Source organism: Prorops nasuta, unplaced genomic scaffold (genome assembly GCF_024137725.1).
Source record: "Prorops nasuta isolate Cenicafe-Biocafe unplaced genomic scaffold, Cenicafe_Pnas_1.2 PNAS00002, whole genome shotgun sequence".
Lineage (NCBI taxonomy): Eukaryota > Metazoa > Arthropoda > Insecta > Hymenoptera > Bethylidae > Prorops > Prorops nasuta.
This window is the reverse complement of record NW_027116799.1, coordinates 465,133-491,310: the sequence shown is the minus strand read 5'-3', so window position 1 is coordinate 491,310 and position 26,178 is coordinate 465,133. Positions and strand designations below refer to the sequence as shown.

The following is a 26,178-nucleotide window of genomic DNA, read 5'->3' as shown; positions in this document are numbered from 1 at the left end:
ACTTTTGCCGCTCGTTTTATTTCCCTTTGAAAATTCCCAGCGGCAACGCGGCGATCGAGGAGACCGGAAGTGCCGAGTGGGGAGGTGCAGTATTTATTTCCTGAAGGGATGAGGTAAAAACTATCTATATATATATATAGAGATAGGGATAAGAGAAAGGGACACGTGGAATAAGAAAAGTCGACAGTTGCCAGTTATTTATTGCATTGTCTGGCTCAATTTGCGCGAATGGCGGGGAAGGCGAGTCGGAATGGAGAATTCCTGCAAGTGGATTCGGGATTGATGCCGCTCCCGGGACTCCTGCGGGATCCGCGCTGTTTCGTTTCTCTCGAATTAATGGCTGGAATCGCTGTAAACCGCTGGCAACGCTTCGCTTTACTCGTGTTTACACATTATTCACTCATTTCCTTACCATCCGCATCCCACGTAACGCCCCAACAATCGTGTCAAATCGTTCGAGGCTTCGCTAAAATCGACGAAACTCGTTTGAAAATTTACGATCTCCCTTAATCGAACTAGTCGCTTAAACGAGTGTTCAATTTTTTACCAGAAATCAATACTTTCCTCCGATATTTGCCAGTTTCTTTCGTTCGTGTCGCGGATATCAGCAGTCTTGCTTCACTTCCGGTGCAGCTGAGGCGTCTGCCAGGGAAGGAAATGAGAAACGACGAATCCTAAGATCATATACCGATTTTTATTAAATCCTGCACGAATCTCTCTTTATCAATAGTGCCTGTATTAAATATAATATGCAGCGAGAGTTGTTAAAAAATCATTTTAAAAAATTTTTAACGCAAAATATAGCTAATATAATCCGCCGGTTGAAAATTTTCATTTTCAGAGAGTACGCTTAAAGACGAGGAAAATTGCTGAAAACGGAAATCCTTCGATCCACATTTTTAGCAAATTGATTTATCGCTCCTGCCCGTTTTAATTATTAACGCTCAATCAATTAGTGCAATCGTGTTTAAAGGAGTTTTAGGAAAATGGCTTCTCGTCGAACGGAAGCTGCAATATGCGAGAGAGACTTCTTGGCAGTCCGGAGAAAATAGGGAAAAAATCTATCAGGGAGGTAACGCCTACACGATGCTCGGAGCGTATATACAGTGGCGAGTAAAGTGTCGCAAAATTGCAATCGAGAGCGCCCGTTAAACCAATTACCAAACGATTTACCCGGCTGACCACTCCATTGATTATTTCGTTAATTACGCGCCTCTCACTCGTACGCGCAATAAGCCGAACGCGCTTAACGATTAATAACATCGTTATGTCAAAAACCCGTGCAAAACAACCTCCTCTTTATTGATTTCCTTTTTTTTATTGCTCCACCCCCCCCCCCTTTCCCTGTCTCTCTCTCTCTCTCTCTCTCTCTCTCTCCAAGAGCAATTCGTCGTTTCCATACATTGATAAACAATAACGTTGCGCCAATAAATTTCTTTTAAAATTGATGCTCTCCTATAGTAGAGATTTCTTATTTCATTCGCACCCCTCCCTCGGACGGAACCATTCGGTCAAACAAAGTACTATTTTATTTAAATATAAACTTGTGTGATAGGCGAGAGTTTAATCCTGATTATTTCCACGTAAAGAGTGCAGGAAAAATCAGCGCGAATTTGGCTGTGATTTATTTAATTTGCTTTCACCCCTCGAACAAAGCAGTATACATCGGATGTTTGATAAATTATTTTATTGAACGATTATCAGGCTGCCATTAAACAATCTGGAAAAGTAAACATTTCATTGCAGCGTTTACTGTCGAATATAATCGATCATTTCAATTGTTTCGAGCAATCGTCGCATGTCCAATATTATCATTGGTTTATTTTATGTTAGTTTGTCTATATATGTGTCATGTTATGGGGTTGCAACTGTTGTCTGGTACAATAGCGACTGAAAGTTATAGCCGGAGTATATTCGTGGTCCGCGTATTACGTGCAAATGTGCCAGCGCTGCGTTGCCAGATGTAAACCTGTAAAATCCACCAATCGTCCTGATCATCAAGCACCGAATTGTTTACGCATTTGGATTGATCCAGCACACATGCAGAAGCTTTAATTAGCCCAATGTACACTCGTCACGAAAATCCTGCATCCGCCTTTTACCGAATCTCGATATTTGCCATTTGTTTATGAATTATTTAAAGATAATTAACTCACTGCAAATATTAATTTACTCCATCCACATATAACTCCCATTATCCATTGTCAACACGGTTCATAAATAATGAAAAATTAACGTATCAACCACTCTGAATTTTCATCTTCGCTTATATAATGACCTCTCATTATTTATTAATTTCTTTTAATTGTCATAAGGTCGTAATTGTATATATAAAAGGATAATTAAGACTTTGCCTTTATGGGAATATTTTAAGAGTTGTTTGTTCTGGAAAAAGTGTCGTAAAGCGATATAATGGGGAGAAATTTAGAGGGTCGAAAAGTGTGCTTGAAGCGGCTCTTGACGAAGATATTATTTTTATTATTATTATTATTATTATGATTAGTTTGCAAGTTATCCACGAGTGTCGGTTTAATTCCCAACGTGTATCCAACCAAATCAAAGTGGGGGCAAGAGAGAGGTTCGCTAGCGTTCACGCCTGAATTTTCACTTGGACAAGATAAATGACGTTAAAGCCGCAAATCCAAATCTAAAGCAGCGAGAGACTTTTTGCACCTGCAATGCATTCAGGACCTTCGTTTGTCTCTTCGCCCAAACTGCCAACGAGAATTGAATAAATCAAGCCAATTGATAGTCTCTCCAGTCACGAATCGCTGCTTCCCTTTGGGCTATCGTGTTGCTCGATAACGCGATAATGCTCGCCAGAGGAGCTTTAAGCTTCGCGCCTCGAACTATCAGCTTTAGCTGATAACCGCATACACGACAAATTTTCTCAGTTTCCACCTCGCACACACACACACGCACGCACACACGTAGGGATTTCCCCAGACTAACCAAAGTGTCAGGCGAAGAATTTGATTATCCGCGACTTTCAATCGCGAGATAATCGAGCGATAAATAATTTCTCGACCAGTAAAACCTTTTCTCATTAGAGTACGATAATTTTGCTTTTAATCATCGTGAAATCACTCGCTTTTGCTCCTCAAATGTTGTGCGACCGGTGCGAAAAACTGGTTATCGAATGTGTACCGAGTGACTTTAATTGCAGGTAGATAAAAGCACTGGCAATTGAGCTTTTTGTCGTTTACAAGTAATTCCATTTCAATGCAAAAACTGTCATTGATTACTCGCAGGCCGAGCCTTTGTACGGCTTTACTTTAGCGTCGATATGAAAATAAATCGAGTAAAGATTTAATATCGTTCAAATGGAAAATGATAAAAAATTCCTGGTGAATCAGCGGATATAGTTTTGAGGGTAAAACTATAAGCGCGCCAAGGGGTGAGAGAGAGAGAGAGAGAGAGAGAGAGAGAGAGAGAGAGAGAGAGAGAGAGAGAGAGAGAGAGTGAGGATATAGATAGAGGAAGGAGAGGGGGGGGGGTGTACGTAGAGCCGTTCGCGAGTGAAAATACAAAAGGGGCAAACGTAGTTTATTTTCATTGTGGCAAAAGTGTGGCTTTATTTGTTTCAGTTGGTTTGCATTCGATTCTATCCTATCCACTCGCGTATCTCTTTTCCTCGCTCGGAATTATACTACGGAGCGTATAGTATACCAGATACTTCCAGTTGGTTCTTTACCCCAGAGACCTGCTGGCCCCGATTCGCCAAGCTCTGACTCAGCCATAAAAGTAATTCCGTATCAATTAAAAAAATGGGACAAAACAGAAGAATAAACAGTTCTTGAAATTATCGAGCGAACTGAGAGAATCTCAATGATAATAGGGAACACCTGTAGGGGGGAGCAGAGAGTTGGAATTAAGTTCGCTTTCGACAAGTATAATAATAATGATCTTCGGAGATAGAATTTCTCTGCTATGCGCTTCGAGCTTGGAGTCATAAGCTGCTCTATAGGTATTAGGACGTGATAAATGGTCACTCTCTCAGGACCATTAATGTACATCGGCGTTATCTTTCTTTTGCATGCGTTTAATTATCCGACGTTACGTGACAGCAACGCCGTTCTTTCCGTAATTTACAGTTACACAAGATTTTAAACGACTTTGCACATACATTTTTCCGCGATGAACTTCTCTTCGGACTTTCTTCTTTCTCCCGTCAGCAATAAGTCCTACTATCTGTTTGGTGCTCTACTGCACGTCGCGATATACCTCCCCCCCCCCTTCAACATACTTTACGAGACCCTCCCCCTCATCCCCCATCTCTCCCCACCTCACCTTTTGGGTTTATCCGTCTCTCCTCCTCCATTTTCCCCCTTTTCCAGACAATCCGCCGGGTCGCGGAGATTAAAATATCGACTTGCTAACTACAATACGTCGCACGTGACCCCAATGCCGGTTGGTTAAACTCTTTAGCGGAGTCGGATGAGTCGGTGAAAAAAACGAGAGTCGCAAATTTGCGCCCACGACTTTTCCCCCTCCCTCCATCTGCCGCAAGCTCAATACACCGGTAGCTCTTTTTCGACGGTAGGGCCTAACGCGAAAATCCAAGCATCATTGGGATGTTCTGGGAGAGGGTTGAAAGCGTAAATCGCTGCTCCAATTGCAAACCAACGAAAGACCACTCGAGCGCATCTTCATCGCAGCCTAATTAGGCAAATCCACCACTTTTTTTTCTTCTTTTTTTTTGAAGCGGTAGTGTACGCGTCTTTCTCATAACGCGTAAATAGTGAGAAACGACGAGGCTCGTTATTAGGGGAAAAGTTTGAGGGCTCCAGAGGAGCAATGATAATTTAGCCGTAAGTGATAGTATTCATTATTGAATTAATGCAGAAAGGAGAAAGATGAGGAGGTAGGTTAGGAAGTAGATGGCTTTGCAGGAGAGAGCTGTGGCTGAGGTGTGGACGAAGAGGGTGGATTAGTAGTTACAGTTTCATATGCTTGAATAATGGCAAAGAGGATGGTACACACATAACCTCATCCAGTAGACACTCTGCATGCACTGCAATGAAAACCATTTAAAACTTTAATCTCGCGTTAGCAATTTAATTAAAAATTTTTCCACACACAACGCGATACCTTCCAGTTTTCTCCCCCGTAGAAACTCGTATCGAATAAATTGCGAATGGTTTTCTTAGGTAATAATAATAATTTTATATCGGGAAGGGCTGAGAGGGGAGGTGAAAAAAGAGGAAGATTCTCGTTCTAGAATATTAGGTAAATTATTATCGCGCGAGTTTGATTAAAGTTTTTTCAATTAATTCTCTGGAAAAATTAGACATTTGGCGGGAATGTTGATAAGAAAAAAGTTGGGTGGAAAAATAAAGGCTGGAAAATTCGATTGGAAAAGTAGATAAGACCAGAAGCAGGCGCGTGGGTGGAGGGGGTGCACGTGAGCTTGGTGGAGAAGGTAATGGTTTGTTGGAAAGGGTTGTGAAACTGTAGTCATTAGAATGTATTGTGCAGAAACGGTTTGACACGTTTCCTCCATCTTTGCTGCAGCTTCTTACCACTCTCCTTCTGCCTACCCCGATTCTTCCAATTCCCTTATCCACTCCCAGTATCTTCCATTATGCAAACTCGTAAGTATCCATTCACTTTCTTTACAGTTACATTCTCTTTCTCACCCTCTCCCTTATCTATTTCTCTCGCACACTCTCATTTTCACTCTGCTTTCCTTCCCTCAATTGACCCACTGGATGCAGACCACCATCGCACAAATTTCCTACGTCAACTTTCCTAATCCTCCATTATTAACTCGACCAACATTATATTCCCAGAGTCCCATGAAATTAAAAAAGAAAACTATCTACAAACTCTTTATCTTTAACAAGCTTGCTCTCGTTCAACATTGAGACTACCAAATGAAAGGCAAAGAGTAAAAACTATCGTTTCTCTTGCAGCAATATAGCATCTGGACAAATCTAAAATTGACTGTTTTTTTTACGAGTCGGAGCATAAAGTTGAAAGAGAGAAATTTGTTCTGCTCTCTGTGATTTATTTACAATTTCACTAAAACCGTAACTGCGCGCTCTCTGCTTTTTCTCCTGCTGCTGGTAGAGAAGAAGGATTTGCAGAGCCGTTTATTATTTTGCTCAATTGGGGTTGGATAAGCTACGAGGGTAAGCAGGTGTTTTTACAAATGACAAGGAATTATCTCGACGAAATTGTCATGTCTGGGACGCGTATTAGGAGTCTTGGCAGGCACGATACAACGGTAATGGAGGTGAGCTTTTATGCCAAGACCTGCACTTTGGGAGCTTGAAAGGTGGCTCTTACTCGGCACTGGAGCGGAAAGTTAGATCAGCGAACGTTCCTAGGAGAGGGTCGCTGTGTAACTATGCCTTTTGCAGCGGCTTTCTGCAAAATCTCCTGGATTATTTATCAACCAGGATCCTGCACACGCTTCGCTATTTATTTATTATTGACTCAATATCATCCAACAGCGGTTATTCCTGAAACTGTCAATTAATTCTTGTATCGTCAATATAACAAATTATCGACATAATTCGTTGTACGATTTTGCCCCTATTATAACTATAATCGGCCCTGAAGCTTCGCTGCATATTTTCTATTTCAATCTCCCATTATATGCGTGTCTCATAATAGAGGGTAAGGGAGCTCGAAAGGGAGAGGGAGAGGGAGAGGGAGAGGGAGAGGGAGAGGGAGGGAGGGAGAGAGAGAGAGAGAGAGAGAGAGAGAGTGGAGACTAATAAAAAATTGATATGAAATATATCATAAAGACGCAGTGTTTGTGTTTTTAAAGCTTCGTTAAAGTTTCACTCTGAATAGACTATATAAGAATGGGCCTTCCCATATATCGATAATTCGATAATAAAGTGACATTGAAAGGTTAAACTATAGTACCAGCACACCGTATAAGCTTCAGAAATAATGCTCGAGCGAGACGAAATAAAATATTAGAGCGGAAAATATGGTATGGGAGAAAGAGGGGGAAGGGGGAGTGACAGAAGGAAATATATATAGTATGTGTGGCACGTACGGAAGCTTCTAAATTTATTTCATAGATTTCAACGAAACCGATTGAAAGGCAGGCGTATACCGGAGCAATTACTTTTTTCCCCAATAGTTCCTCTTTAACAGATGTACTACCCGCACATGCAGTCAAAGCAAATCCGTTTAATTGAACGTGGCCTACATCAGCAGCCACGTACATTTCATTCTCATATCTCTCCAGGCTAGCTCCTTCTCTTACGATTCGTTTATTTCTTTATCTCCTTTCGTTCATTTATCAAAACTTCCAAATCAGCCATACTCAAAAAGTCAAAGTTAAGTAATTATTTGATAATGATTAGCCTCGGCACGTGCACGCTCTCGGATATTAATCGAAGACGGATTTCGGAAGGATTCATTATTAATAGGGTATATATTCATTGGGGAGGAAAATCTTGGTATTGGCGGAAGGGAGGAGGAGGGGAGGAGGGGGGGGGGGGAGTGACACGCAAAGTTGGCCAATTCCTCTATCGGGTCGTCGCGACGGAGGCTAGAGTTCGTCAGTCGCGGGAATCGGTCTCGATCGACCCCTAAAGCGGAAATCGTGCGAGCGCCGGAAACAGGGAACATCCCGGCAGCAGTTATGATCCGATCGCGTCACGCTCTGGGAGAAACTTCGGAAACGTCCTTTCGCGAGAACTGTCCCGCGGGATAAAACGCTGGGAGTATCTTAAGTGGCCGTTCTAGGGTCAGCTCTGCTTTTCCCAACACGGGAATCGTCACTTACCTACCTCGGGAACTTTAACCTCCGACTCGTGAATCTTTAACGAGATCATCCGGAAATTTCCAATCCCCGATTAAATTATTATCCCAAGACGCCTAGGAATTATGTAGTATAGCCTATATATATATATATATATATATACACATATATATAGAGTTTCGCGAGCTTCTTTGTACCCACGTCTCTTCCGCAAATTAGGCCAAAACTTTCACCGAAGACTATCGCATAAATTGTGAATGATCCCCGATCTTCCATTACCCACTACTGCAATGCAATTAATTTTTCATCCCTTTACTTTGGAAGTACAAGGGAGTCTTTTCCCCCTTTTCGGTTTCCACTCCAGTGGCCGGGATCATCGCAAAAAAATGCATTAATCAGAGGACTCTTCTAACCTTTATTTCGTTAATTTGATCGTTTTTGCGAAAAATTGGACAAAACCGGATATGCGGAGTATGTAGATTTTATAGGAAGAGAAATATATGCGCAGGGTTTTTTTTCATCGTTCGACTCTGGCTCTGGCGAGAAATAAAAGCACGAAACGGATTTATATGTATGCTAAGGATCGTGGGAGAGTTATTGCTGGTATCGAGCAATATTTTATATTTTCCCTGTAGTATCTACCTGTGTATTTTGAAATTTGACAGTGACCATCGTTATCTTTCCCTCGCAAACCCTTTTGTCGCTCGCGCGAGAGATCCTTTGTTTGCTGGATGCGCAAGAAGAGTTTAGCACTCGATGAAAAACGTTCGTCCACCTTCCATCCGCGCTTAATCTTCTTTCGGGAACAGTTTTTTTATCCAGCAAGAAGCCCTCACGAAGCATCAAAGTTATGGTGTACATTAATCAAGTCAATAATTGCTAAACAAGAGCTATTAATTAAAGTCGCAAAAAGTTTGGTATAAGCTTGGGTTAAAAATTTATTGCATGTAAATTATTTTGGAACTTTGTGCGGTGCAGATTAATTATTGTCGAGGATATACCCTGGTATATTCCATTCGCGTTAACTATATGGACTTGTTAATTGAAATTCAAGTCGCGTGAATAATTTATCGAAAATCGAGTAAAAAGATGCACCACTTGCGCAGCGAATCAAATAAATAGTTTTATCTGGAAGGCAGGGCATAAACAGTTTCTGACAGTTTTATCTCTGATTGGTGGAAAAATTATTTATAGCGCAGTCATTGGCCGAAGAGGGTGGAATAAACAGGATTTCGAACATTCGACTCTCGTATCGCGTAAATTTGAATCACAGGTGAGTGCACCTGCCCACTTGAAATTTATCGCGGTGCTAGCCAAGCTTCTGCGAAATTTCTCCATTTTCTTCGATTGCAGCTTCGATCTTGACGAAGCAGGATCAGCACAATTTCCTTATTTTTTCCTTTTTCTGTTTTTTTTTTTTTTTTTTTTTTTTTTTAAGCGCATTGTTGTTACGTGAAGCAGCAGCTCGTTGTTTTATGGTCCCACCGGAATAAGTCAGCTGAGAAACCTCTTCTGTTTCTCTCCCCCCCTCCTCTCGCCGTGCCACCTGATGAGAAAGAAAATTGAAGCTCGCCATACAAAAGTCGATGCATCTGCGTACAAACTTTTCTACCACCGCAAAAAGCTTTTCACACTATTTCTACGTGATAAGGCACCAGCTTACATATATATATATATATATATATATATATATACGTAGGGGTATATCTCTTTCTACATGTACGGACTCGTAAATGTCTCTCGCTTTGTACGACGAATTTTCCCAACAAATGTTTATCCCAGCAACTATAAATACGGGTTTGCTGCTTTTGCCCACCGACGCATTTTTCCACCCAAAACTTTAGCGATCCACTTGCTGAATTTTTCAGTCGCATATTTTACATTCGTGCCCAAATAGCAGTAGCAGAGAATTGGTTAGTTGTATTTTTCCCCCTGCAGTACCAAAATCGAACAGTCTGGGAAAATATGTAAATTTACGTTTTCGAATACTATATATATGTCACAGTTCTTTGTCCTCGGCTTAATGCGATTCTTTGTATGAAAGTCTTGTTAATAAAGTAGGATATAAATTGATTTGACTGGTGGCAAGAAATTTCTGGGGAATAATGAATTATCCAGGTGAATCACGGAAACAAAATTATATACGTAGAGTAAATTTAGCAGAAAATTAATGATTTAAAAGTTTAGGCAAACTAAAGGATAAATGGGTTTAATAAAGCCCCTAACAGGTTTGTTGAAACTGTACATAAATGCATAAAACGGTTAGCGCTCGCGAATAGTCTTGCTACTATATCACGTTTTACTATCAGTTTTACATCCCAAAGCTAATTATAGGATAAATAAAGTGTACATTAAAATTTGAATAAAGTACTTACGCGAAAAGCGTCCCTCAGCTCCTGCTCCTCTTGATCTTGATCGGTGGGAGCCGCGGTATTTGCACCGATGTTACTCACGATTTCCACAAACTCTTCGAAGCTCACGTTTCCATCGCCTGGAAGAGGAAAAAGGGGATGAAAATTTTCTCAAAGTCGTCCATCGTATCAAAGCGATGCATGCAGATGAAACGATGAATCATGAAGGAAACGATGCAGGGATATTAGAGTATGGTTTATGATATATATATATATATATATACATATAGTATAGGTTGTATATCAAACCTTCTAATTAAGTCGTGGGAGATATAATTATCTCTGTACAAATGTAGCATACAAACACATCGCTCGACTGAACGGGGGGTTGAATCTCTCATTTATGGGAGATCTCTGTACCCCCCCCCCCCCCGGGAACTTCTCTGCTTCTTCCTTTATGCGACGTTATAAAAATTCCACGCGGGAGGCCGAGTCGTGTGCTTCTGTCAACAACACGCTTTGACCAATTAAATCGTGAAAAATCCAGGAGTCATAATAGCGACACGTTACCCTCGTAAAGCCGTTCTGACGACTGAAATGGATTTCATTCTCCCCGGAGGGGTGCCAACGTGTGTCCATCCGTCCTGAAACAAAGGGGACCGCAAGCCGGGAAAGGACTCCGAGACTCTTCCTGCGGGATTTGTCAACGTTGCTGGGGAGGCAAAAAATGTGCTCGTCGAGCTTCACAATCTTTCACTCACGTGTACCTAGGACTCCTCGAATGTGTTCGTTTTCTATTTACCACTACGCAACCTCGAAAAGCTGCTCGCTGGACATTTCGTCCTCTCCACCACCCTTCAAGGTCAAACACTCTATATTTAATCCAACCTTATTCCCTTTATCACGTAGGTATAACGTTAGTGTGCAGCGTACAATTATTTCGCGAGAGAATAAATTCTATTTTTCTGCATAATTCGCAGTGCCAAGCTTTTTTTACATAATTCAGCGACGGATAAAAAGTTTTGTTTTATTCGAAAGATAAATTACAATAGGGAAGGTTACTGTCAAAAGGTCAAAGAATCTCGTAGAGATTTTTAATTAAAGCTCTCTAACGCCATGAGATCCTTCCACAGGTTTTAATGGACCGAGAGTGCTTTTAAAGTTCTTGGCGAATTTTCGGCTCGACAAGCGTAATTGGGGGTGTTTTTCGCGTAGAGGAAAAGAAGAAGGGGTGTAGCGAGGTGGGAGGGGCAGATGGAAATAAGCTGGTAAGGCAACTTGCTTAGAGACAATTCGTAAGCTTCGACGCAAAGCTGGATAAAGCTTATTTGGGGTGGCACTGCATTTCTCAGTGGTCCCTTACCACCAAACTGTTTATGCATACGTACAAAGAGAGAGAGAGAGAGAGAGAGAGAGCGAAAGAAGCACTGGCAACTTCCGGTAAACTCTAAGCCATTCGGAAGAAAAATGAGAAATGAGCAAAAAGAGGGAATCGAGTGGAAAAGCGTGTCCACCGACTAAAATCGAGTGCTGCCAGTGTAGAAGCGATAACAGTGAAAGATTAAGTGAAAAGCCACGGGACTGCATGCGCATCCTGCACGTCTGCTGCTTCGCGCTCGCGCAGCAAATTCTTTACGTCTTTCGAGTTTCTTACAATATTCATTGACCTAAAACGAGACTTCTCTTACAAAACACTCTAACGCTTCTATCAGGCGAAACTGCTCTATTCGCTTCAACTCTCTGCTCTCTGGAAAAAATACACTGCAATTCCTTTCTCATTATGCACTTAAAAATTCTAAAAATATACCCTCTGTTATACGCGGATTAAATTTGGAGCAAGTCATTCGCGGTAATTTCTTAAGAAAATTTTGTAAGGTGATCCGTTTTATAACGGGCAGTATTCGAGGGGATTAAGATTATTTAGTCGACCCAATTCTCGATCCAGAGTTCTCCGGATGGAGCGAGCTCTCGTAAAACCGGAGCTACCGAAATTGGTTCTTCATCTTTATTGTCGTCGTTGTATAAGAAAAGGGCGCGATCAACTCTTTCTTATCAACCGGGATGTTTTCCCATATTGTTTGAAAATTCATGGAGGTTATACATATATATATATATATATATGCGAGGGTGAAACGTGGGGATGAAAAATGTTGGGCGGTTATGATTAAGCAATTTGCGGTTTAATGCAGTTGTCGCGAAAGAAACGGCTCGGCTGAGTGTACTCTGCACCAGATACGTATACGGTTTTATTCTTTCTCTCTGGGTGTAATAAACGCGTTTTATGAAGCAGACTTTACTGGGAGTTGTGCAAGTCGTTGTTATGAAGGAGCTCGTGTAACTTTTGCACGCGTACGAGTCGTAACATTCACCTGGCCAGTGCGACTGAGTGTCCGGGTCATTTTCCATTTCCTACCCTCTGTCAGAAAACACGCCATTTCCCTCCCTTCCCGTCCCACAGGGATTTTCCGCAAAATGGGTAAACCTGTAAGCGGATTTTGCTTTCTCGTAGGCGTTGTTGTGATCGGTGTAAACATGATTTTAAACTGCGCTAATTCCTGCATTCTCTTAATCATAGCATATTACACTTCTGAGATAAAGATGTACTCGTCATTCTGATGTAAATTACGCGAGCATGGCCAAACTTTGGCCAATTTTTCTTCAAAGTTCCTTCAGAGTTTTGCGAATTATTGCAGTTTCATCTCTTTACGATCGTTAAAAACATTTAGTTTAAATTTATTAAAGAGCGAGATGCTTTATACTTCTGTTTGCAGAGATTTTCAAGAAGGTTTACGAGAAATCGCAACGAAACAAAGAGACTAATGGAATTGACCAAATCTCCCGACGAATTCTTCTTTACAGCTGGTTTAAAGTTGTGAGCAATATTGCAGTTTGATCTTCCGTTTACGATCGTTAAAAAAATCTCGTTGGATTAAGCGAGGAAGGATGAGATGCATTGTGTTTGCATTTGCGCAGATTTTAACAGAGATTCGCGAGAAATTCTAAGGTGAGTATATGACCACGAAATAGAGAGACTAACGGAATAAAGTATTCCGGGAAGCCTTGGGAGGGGATGATAGGAGGGAAGGGGGGGGGGAGTGATACTGGGCAGATTGCGTCGATGCTTGAAGCGGATAAGGACAACCTATATAGAAAACTCCATTTCTTTTTTCAGAGTGTCTCGCGTATAAAAGGTGTGAAAAGGCAAGGCGTAAAGAACTGCTTTGTCATTTCGTTTCCATGCACACTGTCGGATAAAATAAACGGCTGGAATGAAATAGAGATTCCTCGAGAAGAAAGTGCGAAAATCGGCTAATGGTGGCGAAGCGAAGGGAGGAGCGAGGGAGGAGGAGGAAAAAGATGAATTAAAATTCTGGCCTTTTGCGACGTTGTCTGGAAAATTGGATAGGAGTTTGGATGAGGTTTGTTCAGCTCGACTGGAGCTGGCTGGGTGTAAACAGTAAATGGAGCGATGGTGGTTGCCTCGTGAATGCTTTTAATGGGTGAGGGAAGGATGCTAAGTCGTGGGTTACCAGTTCCTTTCAGTAGGATCCATTTACGCCGTTTCGAATGTCACACGAGGTAAGCCCAAGTGTTCCTACTCGAGTGACGTTGCCTTCTCACCGTTAACGATACTTACCACGTCCGATCTGTCCCCGTAATTTCATGAAAACTACGGTAATAAACGAGTGCAATTAACCTTTATCACCGGTGCACTCTGCAGCCCCTATCGAATAACCGAGCTGTATATACCGATCGAGATCTGTAATACGGTATTATGGCATTCCCTGGCGCGAACAGTAAATCGCTTCTTCCGTTTATAAAACCTTTCCCCCCCCCCCCCCCCCCTCCCTACCCTTGTTTATCTTTTTTCAGTTTATTGGATAGATTTCTTAAATTGATCAAATTTATGGTACAAAGGAGAGCTCTTTCGCACAATGGAGTCGGAGAGAGGTAACCCATCCAATAGGATAGAATAAAATAGCCGAAAGAAAGGAGAGAGTGTACTGCGAAGCTTCTCGCGATTCTTTTTCCAGCCACAATGAGTCGGGGTGGAATAGTGTATCGGGTAAAACTGAGTAAAACGAGCAGGTTGGTCGTTTCCTGCAACGGAAGTCGCTTGAATTGGTCGGGAGAAACGTAGTCGGGTCGTCCTGGAACTCTCTGCTTGCCGTTCAAGCGTTTATATCCTTGGATTCTCCGGCATTTCGAGTGGCCCGAGTAAAGCCAAGTGTTAGCTCCCCCCCCCCCCCTTCTTCACCCTCGAGCCTGATCGAATGCACCTCCTCCCATCCCTCTACACCCTCTCCGCATGCCTCTATCGCTTCTTCAACATGGATACAAAACGCTACATTTGCCATCATTTTCTAGTCCGATACGTCGACCGTTATACTGGACATCCAACCAGCCATGAACCATAATATCTCCAGAGATACCCACTATACTAGAATTCTTACACCTCCCCCCCCCCCCCCTCAATATTGCCAGGATAATAATATTTTCTCCCCTCCCTGCCCTTCGGAAAAACTCTTCTTTATACCATCGAACGATTTTTCACTGATTTTATGGCCTGTAAACTCTACCGTGAATGCCTCGCTTTTATCTCTATAATTATAAATAAATAAATCAACCCCCTTCCCTTCGGTAATTTCTTCTACGTCACTCGCACATTACCTTTTTTTTCTTTATAGATTCTTTCTTCTTTATCCGACCAATGTAGATAAGCAACATGACAAGGTTTCGGGCAAAATAACGTTTTTTTTTCCGCTCCAACCCCCTCCCCCTCCCCCCATCAATGAACTCTTGTGGGACGACAATACTCGAACGGCCTTTGTGCTCTCGAATCGTATCTTGGGGAAATACGAAAAGCGTAATACTGTTTTCCAGAATTCCTTTGAGCGACGTTGTAAAATGTGAAAGGGAACACGCGTTTTCGTCTATCGGGAAATATATATATATATATATATATAGGATATCCAGAAAAATGGAAATTCCATTTGGAGTCATCCATTGGTCGAGAGTATAAATATCAAGATATTCCTCGATTAAAAGATACTTTTCGTAGAAGCAATTGCAGAATTTGAAAAATTCATCTCTCACACCGGTGACTCAGTGGTTGACGTCTTACCAGGGATACTATATATATATATATATTTCTGCAGAGAAACCTTCGTCCTGCACAGTCATCAGCTTTGAATATATATTTCTCGCTAGTCGCGTTCCTTGCTATATTCTTTAATTAGACGCTATATAATCACGCGATACTTTTAATTTTCCTACCTCATACTCTCAACGTCTTTGAACTGTTTTCCACGAAAGCCTTTGCTCTACAGCCCCTGCGCAGTATAACTACGATTATTGCTGTGTTTACAGTTTTCCGCTCGATAATCACACCTCCTCCTCCCTGCTGCTTTGATAAGAAATAAAATCTCGGATTTCCTTTCCCGGAAGAATTTGGGAATTAATTTTGTAAAACGCGTAAGAGAGCTCGGGTGTCAAAGCTGTTCAATGGTCATTGATACTAGGTCAAAGGAAAATTCGTCAAGTGGGTGGAGGTTAGAGTGGCTGTATGGCTCTACAGGCATTTCGAATTTCCATTTATGCATGCAGCGAGACGTCTATGCGGGTAGGCGGAAACCTTCCGTTTGGCCAGCGATCACGGGGAGTTTCCATTTGTGGACATTCTACTGACGCGATGACTGTCAAGATTCTATACGTCTGTCGCATAATTCACTCTATGCGCTGACGCGATTACATTTGCATAATTACACCACCCATTTTCCCATTCCCTTCTCATAAATTTCACTGCCAAGCCTCAACAAGAGAACAGCGTTAAAACTCTCTGTTGATTTTTTCCTCGTGGAAATTCGAAACAGTTTAGGGATTTTCGCACGTAAGTCGAGCTCGTTGTAACGTTAGTCATGTGATTCAGTGTTTACTATATGGGATATCGAGTAGTGGCTGTTACGCGACACGCTGGTGTCTCCTTGTGCGACGACGTGCTTTGCTATAGCAATTTTGCAACTCGTCTCAAGAGAGTGAGAGAGAGAGAGTCTCTTTATCGGATGTATTACAAAAAAGTAATTAAGATGATCGAATAAAATAATGAAAAATATAATTATTTATTTCTTATTTCCATTTCGCGCTCCAATTAAATTGCGCGGTACTTATGGTATATGCGAGAGAGGACGAAATGTTTCGGGCCAATTGTGACGTTTGATAGTACTCAAACGACCCGGGCAAACACAAGTTTGCGCTGCTGTTGAATTGCTTACAGGCGCACAAACAAGACCTTCGGCATACAAATCTGTCGATTGAATTTCTCAGTTCACCGTAAACCACTTGGCTGAATAATTTTCATCTCGTCGTGCTCTCTTTATATTTTATTATATATCGAAAAGCATTTTTATTTTCTTTTTTGCCTTACGCGACTTTGCGAATAAAGGCTTCGAGTGTTTCATATATATATATATATAAACTCTCACCGCAGCAGAATTTTGGGATATTTCGAGCGAATCAGAGATGAGCGAATTTTCTGGAATTTTCGTGAAAATATCGAACAGGTTTTTTGCCATTCGGTTTGAAAGCGGGATAAGACGTCCAGGTATTGCATAGCAGCAGCACGGTGGCTATACATATATATATATATATATATATATATATACGCCGGGACCTGGACGAGCGTGGCGAACGTAAGTCGGCGATCCCATTGAATTGTTTACACCGTCGTAAACCAGACATTTATTGCAGAGACCCATTCGATTAGATTTCTCATGAGGTTATAAAGCTGACCGAGTAATTTTTACGGCTCGCCGCTTTATCTTCCGCTGGAAGAAGGTTTGATCGCTAAACAGCAAGAGATGCAATCCTCTCATACAAGGTATATATATAGTACATTTCTGCAGGATCCAATGGCAGATCTGGATGTAGCGTATAGAGAGAGAGAATTTCACGCGCTCTACACAGGAATTGCGATATCTCGACCGACAGCTCTTTCGGATCCGAACGCGCGTGGCTTTCAACGGCCAGCGAGATCCCGGCTGCTGGAAAATACAACTGACCCGCGATAAAAAATGCCTACCGCGGATAGCAACAGGTAGAAGTATGCGTAATTCAACCTGGTGGATATTGAAAAGTCGACTGGAGTAACGAAACCGAATCTGCCAAGCGAATATATTTTCAACGAAGAACCATTTCAACGATGAGAAGATCAAATTTCCACGTGGTCCCAGACAATTTTCGTCCGGGTTAAAACACATTTTCCGCAGGGGGAAAGAAAAAGCTGTGCGCGAGCGATTGGTGCAGAAATAGAGTCGACTCTTGCTGGGTTTGGATCGGAGTCAAGGTAACGCTGGAAATTCTTGAAGGATCTTCGAGAACGGAGCGTCAAGGTCGAGGAATCTGTTTTAATAAAGAATCCAAAGGCCTGGGGACCTTTCCATTACAAGGTTGGAGGGTAAAGTTGACTAGAATTACTGGCGATTAAGCAGAGCCCGAGAGGGGGTGTACCGCGCACGACCCAACTGGTTTCTCCACATAAAGTCTACAAGTTTGACAGTGCTTTCTCACCCCGAACATACTTTCTTATCCTTCGCAAGATCCTCCAGGGTCCGGTTTGAATATGAATTGCCAACTATTTTCAAACTGGATCATTAGGGCTAAATTCCGAGACAATTTGGCCGGGGATTCATGCAGGGATCTCGTAAAAGTGAAAAAATTCATTTTTAAGCAGGCGTATCGAAGGAGATACGCGAATGAAGCTGATATGCTTCGTTGCTGGCAAATGGGATTCTTCGTGTCAGCGTAATATCAGACACACGATGTATAACCGCGCTACACCTTCTTCAGAAAGGACCTTTGGGAAAACTGATATGAACGTGGAATATATAGAGGGGGTTGAAGCATTGTTATTATCGGATCAGGCACATTCGCTTGCTTAACAACTTGGATTAAATTATAAATTCTATAGTATAGAAAAAGAAAAACAGGAAGAACATAATTTTACAAAATTATATATCTGCTGTGATACTTGAAAAATTCTTTCTTTATCTATTTCTTTATGCAAATACTGTGTTTATGCAGCATCGACAATCAATATATTTTCTCTCTCGTACACTCTACAGAGAAAATTGACTTTGATCGAGTTTTATGTATGTGCGAAAGAGAGGAGGGAGTTGCTTAATTGGTACTAATTTGACTTTTTCAACAAATATCTCTCTCTCTCTCTCTCTCTCTCTCTCTCGCGGCAACGAGTGGGAGAGGAGAGAAAAATTAATTACAGCGTTTGGTCTTACTAGCGAGCAGTTTGGTTGATTTACAGAGCGGTCGGGGAGAAAATAGGGCAAAGGTAAGAAAGAAGCAGAAAGCCAGGTGATGTGGGTGGGGGTGAGGGATGAGAAGTTAAATGAAGAAGAATAAGCGGGAAGCTCGCCAGACGTGGAAGAGAAAGAGGAAAGTAGAATGGATAGCGTAGTGAAGTAATAGTGTGAAATGAAGTCAGCGATCGACTAGGGCAATAAGCTTCGATATCGAAGGGGAAAAAATAGAAAGTGATATGGACTTACCGTCGATGTCAATTTCCTGGAGCATCGTGCGAAGCTCCTCGGCCCTCGCGAACTGTCCCAAAGATCTCATGACCCTGCCGAGCTCCTCCTTGGTGATGCTGCCATCGCCGTCTTTGTCGAAGAGCCGGAAGGCCTCCCTGAACTCTGAAAGTATATACGCGAACGCGTGAAAACGCTAATTAAGTAGACAAAGTCGCGACACTCGGGCCAAGCTTAAGCGAAATATAATAGAAACTGGAAATAAGCCGCCCTTAAAAGTGCACTTGCCGCAAAGAACTCCTGTTAAGCGGCGTAACGAACTATGCGCTCCATAAAACTCTCCTTCCCCCCTCCAACATCATCACCACTTGCCAGTAACAAACCGGGTTAAACGGTCTTCAACCAGAGTCCCCTCTGCAACCGCGGCCACGGGAATAAGAACCGTGGCTCCACGCGTACATCTAAAGGGATTAGCCACGGATTAAAACTACCGCGAGATATATACTATATATAATAATATCCTTAGTCAGTTTACACTCCTATACAGACTCCAGTGTCTCACGTTTCGCCAAATCCCGCCTCTTTTTCACCATCCTCTATTTTGTCATTATAAAAATTTCTCACTTAGCTCACTCTCAACTTATCTTCCCCCCTTTAATTATTTCAAGGATTAAGTTTTGTCCCACAACGCAGGCCAGGATTTTACATTTTTTCGCTCTCCTCGTGCAAAGATCACATCGAGCGGAAAAAAAAAACACTGGATTTCGACGAATCGGCATTTTGGTGCGTGATTAAACGAATTGCTCGATATATACCCGAACCGCACGGTGGTCATTGGCCAATGTCGATTCGACTTGGCCTGCAGGCGTTTTAACTCCTGGCCGCTTGACTCTGCCATTTAATAGGCTCGTTTCACTCTCCATTTGCTCGCTATATAGCAGCCCAGGCCTATGGTACGAAAACTGCGTGCATGAAAAAAATTTGTCGATATACAAAAGAAGCTTTCGTGCATTTATATATGAGTCTCGCATATAAACCATCATCAAATCCAAGCTACCTTGGTGTTTGCTTTAAAGAAATCACCCATTATAGCTCCCCAGGCCTAATGGAATTTACAGTCTGGACTTTTGTATATATATATATATATATATATATAACAGCCAAACCACCCCCTACCCCTAAATTTTTCCTCCGCAGTTTTATCGCAACCGTTTCCTGTTTCTCAAGCCCGATATGGAACAGCCAAAGCAATTACGCTCCCTATTTTGCGGCTAAATAGGCAAAAACTATTTTAATTGAATGCAATTAGCGCAGTTTCCACCAACCCTTGCTGTGTAAGTATCTGGAGAGCTTTCAGTTTCGAGAGCAAACCTTGCTTTATAAAGGTGAAGCGCGGGCAGCTTGACTTGAAATTTCTTGTAATAACAATTTGAAAGGAAAAAGCTAACATTAGGGGTGATAAGAGCGAGCTTAAAGTTGTACTTCACCCTGCCAGGTTGATTTCGGTGTAAGGTGGAATATTAAACGCGATATCATAAACCGAATTAGTGGAAACACTCGTTTGACATTTCGTGAAAAGTTTCTTTTGTCTGGCGTGGTTCCGAAAGCTCTGAAAGGATCTGCTGGCCCATCAATGAGAGATTTTTCAAATGATCTTTATATATATGCACACTGTACGTTGCATGTATACATCGAGCAGTTTTTGAATATTCAGCGGTTCGCTATTCAAATCATCGTAAACAAGCAATTTGCGGTCGGATTGTATAGAACCATCAATTAAGTTTACCCTTTGCCTTGCTCTTTATAAAAAATTCTATCGGACTAAAACAAATCACCGGAAATGAATTTTACACCCAAACTATACCAGCGCACTGATTTCCTGTGGGTCGAACAAGGATCGATCAATTCTGCGACAAGGACGAATGTAATATTGACAAAAGGAAAACAAACAGGTTTTTTTTTACACGAAACCCCGTGTGTCGTTGGCGAAACCTTGTTATCTGGGGGGAGGAGAAAAAAAAAGGATTCTGCTGCAGTGGTGGAAGATTAATATAGCTTGGCGCTGTTGTAGGCGATTGAATTTTACAAGCGCGGTTGCCGGATAGGAATGAACGGTAAGAAAACCACCGGGGAAACTTTGCTGGAAAAAGATCAATGGCTCAATCTCGAATTTCCCAAAGGATATAATAGCTGGAGAGGAGGACGCACATTCTACGATTGAAATTCAGTTTACGTATCAGCAGCAGACCGATAATTGGCATAAATTTGTTAATTCAATAACGTTTTCGTCGGGATAACAAGCTAATTTAAAATAGAAACGCTCCGGAGGCATTGCATAACCGATTAACGACACAGCTCGCAGCTATATATATGTATATATACACGCCAATAAGTGAGACACGCGTAGCGTGTGCATGTTGATTAAAAAAATACTCCCCTGAAAACGAGCCGATTTGTCTGCAGGTAAACAAGGCCGGAGGGATCATAGCTCGTGTAAGCTATCGCGGCATTAAATCGATTTCTACCTAACGATACACACCATTAACGCCAATAACAATGGCTTCGTAACGCGTCGAGAGTAAATAGCCATCGCAACATTCAGTTTTTATCCTCGCGCTGATATCGAGTAAGTGATTTATTGGTAATAACGAACCATTGCCTTGGCACACGCTACGAGAAAACCATATACCGTCCATCTCGAACGTCCGGGGGATAGACGTATTTACGATAAAGTCGCCAAAGCTGCGAAAGAACTGGAAACGAATGGCTCTTTTTAAAGAAATCTTGCTTCACTGGTAAAAACCTTTGAAATAATGTCCGTCGGATTAATTTCCGCTGTGAGAAATAGTTGCACGCGGGGACATTTGTGTATACAGACGAGTGGTCTCAGCCAAGCGCGCGACAGATTCACATCAATGAATATAAGGACCCTTCGTTTGAGATTTCCTGATGATCCAAGTACACTCCGGGAAATATATTCTGTCCAACTTATAACCAAATGTTTTAAAAGGCCGTACTTCAATAGCGGTCAACACTTTTCTACATCACGCTGGTTACCTGGTCTAGTGCCGAGTCCCGAGCAATAAACCGAGAACAATCGAAGAACCCTATAATATACCTGATACTCTAATCACTAATCCAAAATTACAATTTTTATATTTTTAATCAAACAGGTTTGAAATTATTATGAATACATTGCTTGTATTTTTAACATGAAAATGAATCCAAAAATGACGTTATTCGGACTATTATTTCTATATTAGTTATATCTTACATCTCCCATTTTATTAAAACCTGTTAAAAATCAAATTTATTTTATTCCAATATGTCTATAAATAATCCAAATAAGCATCAATTAACCCGTAGCAGAATCATACTAAAAAAATTGAAATTTTTAATTTTATGAGATGATTAACCTTTTTCTTTTTAAAGATAGTATTTTAAAATATTTACATTTATTTTTCAATTATATCTTAAACTAAAATTTATATTTGTTAATTTTTTAATAATATGTTTATGTTTTTTCCAATATTTTGGAGATTTATCTTAACTTAACGCATAACGAAGATATATAGTAATATTGAATTTTTATTAGAATTTATAGATAATAAAGTAGCAGCTTCAAGGTATAACTAAAAGAAATAATTGTTCGTTTAATTGTCGTATTTGGACTCATTTTCATGTTAAAAAGACAAGCAATGTATTCGTAATAATTTCAAATATGTTTGATTAAAAATACAAAAATAGTAATTTTAGATTAGTGATTAGAGTATCAGGTATATTAGGGTTCTTCGATTGTTCCCAGTTTATTGCTCGGGACCCTCAGGACTCGGTGCTAGACCAGGTAACCAGCGTGATGTGGAAAAGTGTTGACCGCTATTAAAGTACGGCCTTTTAAAACATTTGGTTATAAGTTGGACAAAATATATTTCCCGGAGTGTACAGCTATACCGGATGTCGAAATCCTACTCGACTGTAAGCTTCATCGGTTGGACTGGTCCAAGTCAATGAAAATGTTTCAATTAAACTTCACGAAATTGATTTACTTTAATTGTAATGCATACTCCAAGGCTAATTATATATAGCTATATAGATAAGATTGATCAATGAATTAATATAAGGATCTTTTATTCGACACTCGGTGATGATCCAAGTGCTGGAGACACCGGATGTCCAAGTCCTGCTCGAGTATAAGCTTTATCCGTCGGAGTCAATGAAAATGTTTAAATTAAACTTGAGGAAATTAATTCACTCCAATGGCAGTAAATATATTCAAGAACCAATTATATATATAGCTATGGATGAGATTGATCAATGTACACTATATATATATATATATATATATATGCAGACCTTTCATTTGAGACTTGCTGATGTTTGACGTGGCAGCGGAAGCGGAAGTCGCGGACCTGACAGGTGAGTCTGGCAAAGACAAAATGGCGGATGTCGAGATCCTGCTCGACTGGGCTTCATCGGTGTGGGCCGATGATGCCGTTTGCGGTCTCTGCCATCGGCGTCGTTGCAGAGGTTGCGGTGGATCCGTCGTGCCAGCCGACGGGGCCGTGGCGTCCGATTCCGTCGGCGTCGCGGCTGCTGAAGACGCTGGCGTCGTAATTGTCATCGTTGTCATCTGCGGGCAACTATCGCCTGCTACCTCCTCTCCTGTGCTTGCTCCAGCTGCTCCGCTGCTCTGCCGAGTCTGAAACACGCAAAAATCCCACGTAAAAAAAATTATCATTAGCAATTCGTCGAGAATTTTCATTATATATATATATATATATATCAGAATATCTCTCTCTCTAAAATAGTATCCTCTTTTTAATAGAATCATTTTCACGTTGATAAGCGTAAAGTGAATTGGTTCCTGTTTCTGCGCCTCTGTATTACGGGATAAAAGCTTAATGGAGCGTAAACGCGCGCGCGTATCGCCGCTGTTAGATTCTCAGGAATTCACGTTTACTCCCTGTACAGTGGAGTGAATGTTCGCGCGAAAGGAAATCGTTTAGCGAGAAACATCCACGGTTTTCCTAATGTTGAAAACGTGTTACGATTGGGACAGCTACAGGTGGTCCAATGCCACTACTATACTATACTATATAAAAAGCTCTAGGAAAATATTGTTAAACAAATGGATAGTGGATGGTAGAGGAAAAATGTTGACCTTGGATCTGGATGGTGAAACTGTCGTACTATGCTCGTTATTATAGAGAGACGTATAATTAAATTAAATCGATACCAACGGGTATGTGTGCGTCGATCCAAGTCTCTTTGAGTACAATAATTTATTTGCAAATGTTTGAGAGTTGTGCAACGAATCGTGGATGGACTCGTAAGAGATTTTGAGTATCGAGTATATAAGTTGTGGTGAGTTGTGAATAAGGTTTGTCAGTGGTGTGTACAGTGGTGAGAAATGTTGAATGGGTTCAGAGGTCAAATCGACGGTGTAATTACTGTCCTTCAAAGGAGTTTACACCGTTAGACCATTGGCAGAGGTACCCTCGCTAACTCGACGGCAAAGATTCTCGGCCACTAAATCGTTCAGATGAGTAAAGTAGTGGCGGTAAAAGAGTTTCCGTAACGGAAGTTGCGAAACGACCAGTTTTTTTCCTGCGAGGTGCTTCGTGCAATTCTGCAACCGTGGGATTAAGGATATAACCACTCGTGTTTGAAATTTGAGCGTGCATAGCTTTGCGGTAATAATATTTAAACGGTCATATTTGCTTTGCTTATTCGCTTAACGTCCTTCTCCGGAGACCGGGGATATGGCAATTTCTTTCAACGCACCACTGCAAATATATATATATACATGCTTCAAAACATTCTGGGAACGAAAGCACAGCTTAAACTTGCCACACACTGCTCGCGGTATATACGATCAAAACTTTCAATTCTCGATCGAGGTATAATAACCGCAGCTCTATTACAAGACGTGTCCAACTGAATAGAAAGTTTCGCGATAGGATTGACTTAATCCTTCAATTACTCCTTTCTTCTCACAGTATCTTGGAAAAATCCGCCTCTGTTACCCCGATTCGTCGTAAATATTCATAATTTGACAGAATCTATACTCTTGCATGGAATAAAAAATGGAACACTCTGTGCGATCATGAATCACTCTGAGATAAAACTTCCTTGACAAGTGGATACAAATAAATTTATCAATGACAAATTGCAGCTACAAATGTTCAGTAAAGACAATTAACGAAATAACCACGTGAGAGGATTTCAAGATAGTTGGGCAATTATTTCTTCCGAGCGAAGCGTGTTTGAGAATATCCGTGGGAGCAAACTGCCCACTCAAGTGCAATCTCTTTCGCGAGAAGTGAAATATTTCTCGCTCTGTTATACCCTGTGTGAGTGGAGGAATGTACACAGATAAGTATAAGAGAACGCTGTCCCTGGGGAGAGGAATATGTGCTTTAACCTGTCACTAAAAGGGTTAACTCTGCAAGCTTCCCCGAAGAGTTCCTGCACGTATGGTAGAGCTAGTCGCTGGATAAAGGAAGAGGAATAAGAGAGCTCGAGGGTGTAGGGAGAAAACACGGTTTATTAAATTTCAGCCAGTCGCTTCCATTTGTAGCTGACCCAAAGCTGCGAATCATATCGGTTAACTTGGCAGTATTCTTCATCCAGCAAATTAACAAGGAAGGAAGCACACAGCTATAGCAGAGGGGTAATAGAAAGTTCCTAGTTAGTCGACCAAACTTTTTCTCCTTTGTCCCCTCTCATTCAAATCACGATCTGCCTTGTAATCGAATTATCCATTTTCCACTCAACTCCCCCACCCCCGCCTCTTATCCCCCTATGGTGCTCGGTGAATAATATACTTGAAAACTTTGACGATAAAAAGGAGCAAGGACAGAATCTAATTGCTGGTAGAATTTCATTTTTGTTCACGAATACAAGAGCATAGAGTTTGAATTGCATCGAGCAGGTTTTTCATGAGTTTTCATCGCTGAGGGGTGTGAGAGAGGGAGATTGTGTTTATTACACTGGACGATATTCGATAAGAGATTTCCATCTCGCGTGCGTCCGTCGAGTATTATTTCTCGCGAATCAGCAAACGTTTCGGCCCTGGAGACTCGGCGAAGCAGAAGGAGTTTGGAATGTGTCTGATTCAGGGCATGGAAAAAGTTTCGTCCGCTTGCGTGATAAAGGACGTATTTCCGCTGACCGAGTTGGATTCTGGAAATCAGCAAGGCATCCGGGAAATCGGATTCTCGTTAAAGCGTCAACTTGTCGATCGACTCTGGCGGATTCATCCGAGCATCGACGCAACGTCTCCTCGAACGGCTGGCCGATTCAAATAACGTTTCGTCAAAGTGTCACTGCCAAACAAATTTTCACTGATGGAATCAGCGAGTAGCTATACATCCCTTTAAAGCGAGGACCTTGCATTTTTTTCCCCCACTCTCGCTCCAGCCAACTCGTATATACACGCCTACAAACTTGGACCTTTCCATCCTGGAATCTCGTAAAAATTTAATAATCTTCCGCTTTTTTCCATCCACTTTGCTTCGCCAACTGGACACGATAGGGAATTCAAAGGACGCGCTCA

General features: G+C 41.5%; 1 protein-coding gene across 1 annotated transcript in view; it reads right to left on the bottom strand.

Annotated features, from left to right (window-relative positions):
- Positions 1 to 26,178, bottom strand: part of LOC136777498 (uncharacterized) — a 36,617-nt gene that overhangs the window by 6,106 nt on the left and 4,333 nt on the right. Inside the window, exons 4-6 of the mRNA XM_066733833.1 lie at positions 22,974 to 23,319; positions 18,642 to 18,785; positions 10,105 to 10,220 (exon numbers count right to left, since the gene is read on the bottom strand). Of these exons, the coding sequence (XP_066589930.1) occupies positions 10,105 to 10,220; positions 18,642 to 18,785; positions 22,974 to 23,319 (606 nt within the window). The remainder of the gene's footprint in view (positions 1 to 10,104; positions 10,221 to 18,641; positions 18,786 to 22,973; positions 23,320 to 26,178) is intronic.